The sequence below is a fragment of the Syngnathus acus genome, chromosome 2 (assembly GCF_901709675.1).
Source record: "Syngnathus acus chromosome 2, fSynAcu1.2, whole genome shotgun sequence".
NCBI classification, from domain to species: domain Eukaryota; kingdom Metazoa; phylum Chordata; class Actinopteri; order Syngnathiformes; family Syngnathidae; genus Syngnathus; species Syngnathus acus.
The window spans coordinates 9,990,903-10,000,387 of NC_051088.1; the positions used below are offsets into that span (position 1 = coordinate 9,990,903).

Below are 9,485 nucleotides of genomic sequence, written 5' to 3' on the forward strand. Positions count from 1 at the left end.
CACCATCAACGTATATACCAATATGTATCGTGGGGTTTTGAGGATTAAACATTTTTTATAGCTCTTGTCATCAGTAAGTTTGCTAGAGCTAAATTTAGAAGCCATAAAATCGGGTTCTCCTCGTTGTTATATCCTTACTATTCTCCAGGTTCTTAGATAGCAAGAATAGGTCGGACAACGACGTGAAGGGTTAGTGCTTTATTCCTCAATCACAGGGCGTACCTCCACAACACAGAATGCCCCTCGAAGTAACCCATCCCACTTCCGGGGTTTTCCTACTACGGAACGTAAGTTAGCCCAAAATACACAACACTCATTTTCCCCACAAAATGTAACTTTGGGATCCAATAACAAATGATCCAGGGTCTTGGTACGATTCTACTTGGGTGTTTTAGTTGAACTTAAAACACTGTATAAACACAATATAGAACAAAAAAAAAATTTGATGAAGAAAACTGTTCATTTGAGGAAGTGTTAGAAAGTTAGCGGTAGGACCCAAAGTTTCACTTCTATTTCGCGGGTGGTTAGTCATACACATACACATACACACACACACACACGCACAGTCATGTAATTTTAAGTTTCAGTTCTCAGGAAGCTGGAGCGTCAGGAGGAGGCCTTCAAATGATAAAACATTACCGCCCAGGACACGCTTTAAAAACCAGTGGATCCAAATCAAGTCGTCTGTTGCCATCAGATTCCTGACGCAAAATGTTTGCAAGAGTATTTATAGTGCTCATTGTCATCTATTGCGCCTGTGGAAAAAATCCTGCAATTCGAGTCATCGTGAGCAACAAAGGACTTCAATATGGTAAGATGAATCCTATTAATACATTTCAATCATATGTTTTAAAAGCGACACATTGTGGAAAATTGACAACGCTGTCTGAAGCGTGCTGCCTTGAGATACAAGTGACTTGACAAATAAAAGATTTACAGATTATTAGTTTGATTTTTTTTCAGTTCTTAAGAGTTGCATCTCATCTGCAATGTTAAAGTTAAAACATGCAGGAAAACAAGAAATACTGTGTGTGAGTCAACTATAATTCTTGAAGAAGTTGAATGAAAGAATGTAGCAATAATAATCTTGTTGTGCATGTGCTTCCTCTCACAGCGGGGCATGCGGCTGCAGGGTGGATTCAGGACAAGTTGGAACAAGTCACACTACCTAACATTACCGGTGAAATAAGATGGTTTGCCCACATAGGATACACACTCACAGGGTAGGATCACATCGGACGCTATTCAAAGACAATTGGATGGAAAAGAATTGTGCTGCTCTTGCTACAGGACACATTTTTGGTTCCTTAAACAATCCTAATCACTGGGCCTCAGCTACATGACTTGTGTCTGTCTCCCTGCCTCTTTTAGCATTACTATAAGAAAGTGTGACTTTCCAGAACCATCCTTTGAGTTCTACCAAGGCCTCTCTGCCTTGAAGATGTCCATCAAAGGGCTTAATGTTGCCCTCACAGGAGACTGGGAGGCCCACTGGGCGTTCATGTAAGTGGGATGAATTGTTTCTTCCATCATTATTTACAGTTGTGGTGCCCAACTAACTGGTCCACAGTTTGGTACCCGGTTCCAAATGTCCTCCATGCTTCAGTGTGGGTCAATATTAGTATTCTATTCTTTGTGCACTTTCAGAAAGGGAGGTGGATCTTTTGACATGGCCTTGTTTGGTGTGGACCTGGTCTCCATAGTGCAGCTGGGGAGGGATGCTGGTGGACATCTGTCTTTAACCAGCGTGAATTGCAGCGCTAAAATAGACGACATAGACATCTATTTCTATGGCAACAGGAGGTACCACGCTCAGGTTACATGGACCCTGTTTTACGTTTGTAATGAAATGTAAAGGAACTGCAATCTCACCTCTACAGCTGGCTCATCCGGAGATTTGAGCACCAATTCAAGAAAAGTATCAGGGATCAAATAGAAGCCCTGGTGAGTTCAAATAAAAAATAATTGTTTTAGTTAATTAGAAATTCGTTTTCAAAATAATTAACTGAATAATTGGCTGCTCACTTGTGATTGGGAATCACTGGCCTAATAATCTTACCAGAGTTGCCGTGCTGTGGATGACCTCATTGCGAACCTGGAGTGCCATCTAAAGGACATGAAAGGTATTGCAATATGCTATAAGTCTTGAGGTTTACTTCTTATCCCCGAATACAACTAAAGTCAAGTTAATTCCAAGTATAGGTGATAAATCTGATTGTTCATATTATAAAAATTCTCCTTGAAGTTTACTTTCAGGTGAATCAAGAGCTCATTCTAGACTTGCCTCTTGTTGGCCTGCCGATTGTCACTGCTTCAAGTCTTCACCTTGGACTCAAGGTCAGGAAACATACAAGTTATGTTGTTCAACGCCTTAGAATAAAAACGCTGAAAATGAATCATAACTGAACTAAAACCATGGTTGTCTATAATGACAATATTAAAACACTAAACAGTAATGTATACCAATAATCAAATGGTGTTTCGTCAACTGTTTAAAGGGAGAATTTTACAGTGTCAAAGTTCCAAAGGAGCCCCCGTTTGTGGCCTTGCCTTTTGACATACCTGAACAGCCAGCTTACATGCTGTCAGTAGGCTTGTCTGAGTTCACTGTCAACTCAGCCTCCTTCAGCTACTTCTCGGATGATTTACTGCAGGTCTTCATCAAGGACAGCATGGTGAGTTCACCTGAGAGACAAACCGATCATTCTCAGAGATTCAGAAGAAGCAATGATGGCTTTTTTTCCCCCTTGAGGTAAAAATGTTGATTTTTCTCCATAGATACCTCCAAGCTCACCGGTGCGTCTTAATACAACCTCGATGGGTCAATTTATTCCACAGGTAATGGGACTTTATTTTGTGACTACAATATAGCCTACGGGGTCTTTAAGCCCATGCCATTTTTTGTTAGCCTATATCTCAATGACTTGAGTTTTTGTAGATGAAACATGAACACCAAATTATCATATTTTTGGCTTTCACAGCAGACATCAGGGGCAAACAAAATACTAATTTGTCAGTTAAATTCTAATGAACACGTTTGACATCTTAAGAAGCAAATGGCATATGTCTTTGCTTAGTATTCTGCTCTAAGGTTTTTGAGAATTCACAACCTAAAACGATCTCGCTAGAATATCCATTCTCCTTAACGACAGCCTCTATCATTTCCATAAAATATATATGACACAATGATTCACAAAGATAATCATTTTAAAAAAGGTCCATCTGCCCCCATTTGAGTAGTTGCTGTGCAGGTATATACACACTTTAACCGCAAAAATGTATTCCACAGCTCCCCAAGATGTTTCCAGACTTATTGATGACACTACAGATTTACGCCAGAAACACTCCGATATTTTCCTTCCGGTCCGGTGCTGTCGCGCTGACCTCGTCGGGCGCAGTCAAGGCCTTTGCCATCCAGCCTAATGCCACCTTGACTCCACTGTTTAAACTCCATGTGGTGAGTGCTAGTTTGTTTGTTCCATTTAACGGTATAAATGTAGATGTTACAATAAAGTCACATTATGGATCTTCACATCTCTGTAAAACACAAAAAGTGACCCACAGACTGCCTCGGTTCGATTAATATAATGTCATAATAAATACTTGTCCTTTCTCTGTATCTCTCCATAATAGCTTTAAACGCCACTTCGACTTGAGGCTTGCATATCTAGTCTTGATAATCACGCTCGTTTTTTTTTTCTTTAAGGACTCAGATTTCAGCGGCAAAGCGTGGGTTGCTGATGGACGGCTGAAGGGCTTGGTGACAATGGACAAGTGAGTGCAGAAAGGCCATCCACTGGTGGAGCTAGAGGCTTGGGCCGCGGTGGAACTGCCCCCCCCCCCCCCCCCCGGCACAAGCCCAAATATTTAAATAATTAACTTTTGGATGTTTTCTGATTGTTTTAGTAATTTTCTTCAACATTTCCACACATCACCTATCAGGAACATATGCTGAATCGTTATCAGCATTTTTTAAGAAATGTTTGGGGTTTGTAAGAATTTTTGTTGTTGTTTTGCTGACCCCCAAATATATCCTTGACCCCACCACTTCCCCCACATGGCCTCCCAAGGAAAATCCTTCCTCCACCAGTGAAGCCATCTGTATTTCAAAAGTCGAAGTAATGCACAGTAATGTAATGTAAGCTATCTCTTTTCCAAACAGTTTAACTCTGACTCTGGCAGAAACTGAGATCGGAACGTTTAAGGTAATGTTTCACCGGGCATGTCATCCAGTGTAATATGGCTACCTTGTGACTTGTGCTTCCTTTTGCAGACTGTTGCATTGCAAGAGCTGGCACAGAAGATAATCGAGGCAGCCGTGTTGCCACCACTGAATGGTGAAGCTCGTCTTTCGTTGCGTGTGTGTGTCCCTCTGCGGCGTAATTCAAGTAGTTTGACTGCAATTTCCAGAAAGAAATGTGCCACAAAATGTTATAGATGATGTCATGCTTAAATTTTCACACAGCTACATTTACAACTTCAATGAAATTGTACTAATTTATTTTCAATCATCTAACCTCATTTCATGGCCATTCTTTGCCAGCCTACTATGTTAGTTTTTGTTTGGGTCCAGTCAAATTTATAAACGTAGGCATTTGCATTGGTATAAAACAATGGATAGCAGGAAAAGGTCTGATTTTATACAGCAAATGTTTCAGGACTCTTTGTAAAAACAAAAACTGCTTGTTGGGCCAAATTCCAGAGCAGAGTGGACTGTATGTAGATCCTGAGCTGTAGTTTGAATAGCCTTGGCCAAACACTTGCTTTTTTGTTTATTGAAGCCACAACATGGATGGATGGCACTAGAAGGTATTGACTGCATTTGTCTTGCAGCGGAACTTGCCAGAGGCTTTGCTTTACCACGCACAAAATATGCACAACTGGTCAAGTCAGTTCTGACAGTAGAAAAGGTAGGTACCTCAAGTAAATGCAGACAATGTCTTTGTTTGGGCTGACTGATTTTTGCCTTTTGCTCCAACAAACAGGGATTTGTAGCTTTTCGTTCAGATGCCCAGCTGCTGGAGAATGACACAATCTTCAGCTGAGCACATGATGTGTGACTCACGATGAAGCCTCATGCACTCAACGCGCTTTGCACATTTTAATGCTGGCTAATGAGAAATCACCATGCTGTATTCAGACGGATCATATTCCCCACATGCTCATAGTTCTTTGTCATAGATGTTTTTCTGTTTCATAGTTTATCCGTATCTATGTAGTTGCTGAAATTTGCTTGTTTCATTCATTAGAGAGACACTATAAAAAATACTCTGACGTTCATTTTTATATTGATTCTGTTTTTCTTGGTTGCTTTGAAAGATTGCTTTAAATAAAACACATTTTTGTTCTGCCATATGGGGGAAGTTGTATATTTTTATCAAGCCGTTTGCACATAAATTTCCTTTTTTTTTTTTTAAATGTACGTACTCATTTATGTTGATATCCCAGCTACTAGTAAAGGCCGGTAAACAACATTCATCAACAGGTTGAACAGAAAGTTCAATTCACCACCTCCATCGTTCTCATGAAACAATGGCATCACTTTATTTTGAAACAATATCAGTGTGCATTTTTCTTTCTTTTAGCTACATCTTCACATTCTTGGAATGTAACGCCACCATAATATAAATATAAACCTATTTACAGCCGCTGTTCTTTAAATGTTCCCCGTAAGAAAAGCATCACAGTTTGTTAAAGAAACTTCACTGGGTGGATGGATGGTCTGAACCAGACACAGGTCTTCATATTGTAAATAAAATTAGCAAAAAAGAAAAGCTGCTGTTAGTAGATATTTGATAGCATGTCACAAAACTGGGGTGATATCGCTAAAATATTTGTGACATGTTAGTTCCATCAACTGGCCACAACATTGGGAATACCTGCACAACCAAAATGCATGTTGTAGTTAACACTTGAAGGTTTGTGTGATGAACATGTGAAGATTTCAATCCTTCTTGCCACCTGATCGCAAACCAAAAGATCAGCCGTAACTCTCAAGTGGAAGAATCCTGTTACGCTAACAGAATATTCCTCAGTCTTGGAACAGCCGTTCTGAGCTCACATTTAAAGATAACAGCTGTTTTCATGACGTTTGTTAAAATGGGATGAAAAGTACAGAAGAAATGAGCTTGTGGCACAGTGTGAATAAAATAAAGTCACTCTCTCGCTCACGCACACTTTCTAAACTCACTCTCTCTCACACATGCACAAAAGTGGCTCGGAGAGGCTACGGTACTTAGGCTGTCGAGGTGCACCAATAATCAGAGACGCGTGTCAGTTCATGATGGGCGGAGGGCCCCGCTATCATTTGTCCGCAACAGCCGCCGCCATGGGTGCACGTATGGCGCCGCGGGCTGTGGCTGCCAGCTCCTCGATTTCCGTGTTTAAGCGCCGGATAACCCACTCCATCGCCTCGCGGCCCTGACACCATCAAACGGGACAAAGGGTTAGTTAGGAAAGCAGAGGAGGTGGGAAAGCAGCGTTTGGAAGGTTTCTGGTGCTTCTCACCTTGCCAGCGTTGACAGACATGGAGTTGGCCATGAGGCCCTCGAGATAGCTGCTCAGGCTGACACCCTTCACACTGATCAGAGCCTCCTGGGTCAGCACCGTTCTGCTCGACAATACGACAATACATCTTTAACATTGTGACGAACAAAACGTGTCGCACAGCGTGTGCATCGGTGAGTATTTACAGTCAAGACAGAAGAATAAAACGTACTTGTCGGCATCCTGGGGATGAGGCTTATACGTCAGCTTCTCATCCACGGACACCAAGTTAGTGAAGGAGATCTGACGACACCAAACAGGTCTTGTGAAAAGTGTTTTGTTATGTGTTTAATGAATCGATGTGCTTTCCTTTCAAACTGAACGACTGAAATAAATGAACTTTTGTAACATCATTTAAATTGATTCAGATGCACACACAAGTCTGTACATGGTGACTCACATTTGTAGATTTGAGCTCAAATGTCTTCTGTTTGGGATCCACTACTGAATGTTCTTGGACATAAGTGCATGTTCTTGTTAGACCAATGATCTGCAGGAAAACAACACTTCTTATCATAAAATGTTTATAGAATGAATTCCAAACTTTTTTCAAGTAATGATTATTTGCACTTACGGATTTGGCAATGGCGGGAAGACCCCACTCTGTGCTGAGCAGTCTTTTACTATGCAACCGTCCCTCTGTGTCCACACGTCTGTCCAGGACATCCACACCAAACACGTTTGGGTTCATGGGGTTGGGGTACTTCTGCATTGCTGCCTTCGTCACCGTCTCCCATGGGTGACTGAAAAACCATGTGGGACAGTATGGTGAGTATAGGGAGAAATCTGGAGTCATTCGTCACTATTATTGCGCAGTGACATTGTTTCGATCAGCTGTTGACATATGAAACGCATACGTCATTAGGCACCGTCTTGCCAGGCAGCCTGTTACGTAATAGCGGTTATGTCAGATTCTGATTTGATAAGCATACCAGACGTGATTACATAAAAATATCACCCTATGGGTTGCCTTTTTCCTTTAATGTCCTTTTGTAAAAAAAAAAAAAAAAAAAAAAAAAGCATACCTGTATAATTTATTAGTTTTAAGCTTGCAGCGCAAAGCTATTAATGAGTTGACACCCCCCGCTCTCCAGGGTTCCCTGCTAGAACTTTCGTGTTATAAACAACGACACGACCAAAAACGACACTAGCTACCCTCTGGGACACTTCCTGCATTAAGTTACACAATCTAAGTTCCCTAACTTAGCTAAAGTGGCTAGCCTCAAGCTAAGAAGAAGGGGCGTAATAAACTATTTCCGAGGAGGTATGAATATGCTACTGGTCACGCAGCAAAGTGGCGAGACACAAAAGACAAAGGCACTTACTTGAAAATGTGCTCTGACGCCCAGATCTTCATTTTTGTCGGCAGGTTTGTGCGTCAGAGTTCGGGAGCGGGGCCGGCTAAAGTGACGGCGTGACCGCCACTAGGAAGGAGAAAGGACCGACGTACGGAAGGTCGGAAGAGACAAAGTTCTCAGGCGGTCTCGACTCACACACTCCCCCGAGCGGTAGATAATATATTCGTCTTTTACTGTATTATTTACTTTACATACATTTTGACCAGTCAGTTATTTTAGGGTCAAATAAATACAGCAAAAGTCGATTTGCTGCATTAATACAGGAATTCAGCATTTTGAATGCAGCGTCAAGAGGGCGGAAGAGGCGGGGCGAAAATCTCCACACGTTTTTCTTTATTGACGTCATAACGCAGCGTCCGACCTGCCCTTGACGCAGAAGCGACACAGAAGACTTGCTAAGATGGTGGCCTACTGGAGACAAGCAGGACTCAGGTACAAAATACAAAAAGAATGCAAAATAGATGTTGATGACCGCTAATGCGATTGTTAGATGCACGAATAGTTGTAGCGTAATGTGTTTGTATGTTTTTAACCTTCAAGTTCTTACGGAGCTTTGCTGGGTAGCCGTAATGCTAATGCTTGTTGAAGTCACAATTTCGCGTTTTGACTTGCGTTGTTTTTTCACCACCCGCCATTCAAACAATGCTCTCTTTATGAGTTAGATACGTAACCACGCATTGACATATACGTTGTGTTTTTGGACATACCCTGCTCTTTAGCGTGCTGCTGACCGACTGTGTTTGTCCTCTGTGCAGCTACATCCGCTTTTCGGCTATATGCGCCAACGCAGTGCGGGCCGCCCTCAAGCCGCAGGTGAAAGCTGAAGCGATGAAGGCGGCCGAGGCCAGCGTCAAAATAGTTAAGCCCAAATCAGCATGTAAGTACACATCTGAATATGCGTGTCATTCTCTCTTCGTGACAAGTCATATTGGAAACACCTCTCAACTATTGGTTTATATGAGGACTATGGATAACTTGCATAGCTATGTTATGTTTGTTGGGCAATCAGCTTAACAAATTTTCTGGTTTGAAATTTTGTTTTAAATGTATTTAAATGATTTGATTTTTAGCAATAATATAAAGATTGAGATTTTTTTTCCGGTATTTCATACAAAGTGCACCCATGTTCAAGTTAGCCTCAACCTGTAGTCACCAATGTACATAGTATTTCATATTGTGGAATGAGCCTGTGCTGTTCTAGGAATTTATTTTATTTCTGTTTCTGACTCTGCAGGATTTCTTCCTCGCAACAACAGTCTGTAAAAAAGATGGAGGATGATGTGATGTTGTGAAGAGATGGGATAACACAAAATTGCAATTCCCTCCCTGTTATTTGTAATTAAAGTTATATTGAAACTGATTCACGTAAAGGTGGATTTTTTCTGGCATTTGAGTAATGTTTTTTTTACAGCTGATAAAATCTTGAAACAAAATGTTAAAACTGAAATTGTTTTTCAATGTGTAAGACTTCCTCAAAGGTTTGTACAAAGGAAATTCAAAACCTGAAATCAGGGCCAACAAAGAATATAGGGAAACTTAACATTCATTTTAGTTTGCATGTTTTAAACAAAAGAAAGTACA

The 9,485-nt window shown here is 41.1% G+C and overlaps 3 protein-coding genes across 3 annotated transcripts; 2 read left to right on the top strand and 1 right to left on the bottom strand.

The window, feature by feature from the left end:
• Nucleotides 1-573: 573 nt before the first annotated feature.
• Nucleotides 574-5,353, top strand: bpifcl (BPI fold containing family C, like). The gene is made up of 15 exons (XM_037245979.1): nucleotides 574-811; nucleotides 1,115-1,223; nucleotides 1,372-1,503; nucleotides 1,648-1,803; nucleotides 1,881-1,944; nucleotides 2,063-2,123; nucleotides 2,246-2,337; nucleotides 2,499-2,675; nucleotides 2,779-2,838; nucleotides 3,290-3,457; nucleotides 3,707-3,774; nucleotides 4,163-4,205; nucleotides 4,274-4,337; nucleotides 4,834-4,910; nucleotides 4,986-5,353. Exons 1-15 carry the CDS (start codon nucleotides 712-714, stop codon nucleotides 5,043-5,045), a joined length of 1,431 nt encoding a protein of 476 aa, XP_037101874.1. The 5' UTR covers nucleotides 574-711; the 3' UTR covers nucleotides 5,046-5,353.
• A 63-nt stretch (nucleotides 5,354-5,416) lies between these two features.
• On the bottom strand, nucleotides 5,417-8,022 carry LOC119119577 (PRELI domain containing protein 3B-like). Its single transcript, XM_037245983.1, has 6 exons — nucleotides 7,872-8,022; nucleotides 7,121-7,289; nucleotides 6,947-7,036; nucleotides 6,719-6,789; nucleotides 6,508-6,610; nucleotides 5,417-6,420 (listed from the first exon to the last, which is right to left on the bottom strand). Exons 1-6 carry the CDS (start codon nucleotides 7,901-7,903, stop codon nucleotides 6,304-6,306), a joined length of 582 nt encoding a protein of 193 aa, XP_037101878.1. The 5' UTR covers nucleotides 7,904-8,022; the 3' UTR covers nucleotides 5,417-6,303.
• A 235-nt stretch (nucleotides 8,023-8,257) lies between these two features.
• On the top strand, nucleotides 8,258-9,264 carry atp5f1e (ATP synthase F1 subunit epsilon). The gene is made up of 3 exons (XM_037245984.1): nucleotides 8,258-8,336; nucleotides 8,660-8,781; nucleotides 9,139-9,264. Coding segments are annotated over exons 1-3 (156 nt in total). The 5' UTR covers nucleotides 8,258-8,304; the 3' UTR covers nucleotides 9,141-9,264.
• The last annotated feature ends 221 nt before the right edge of the window (nucleotides 9,265-9,485 follow it).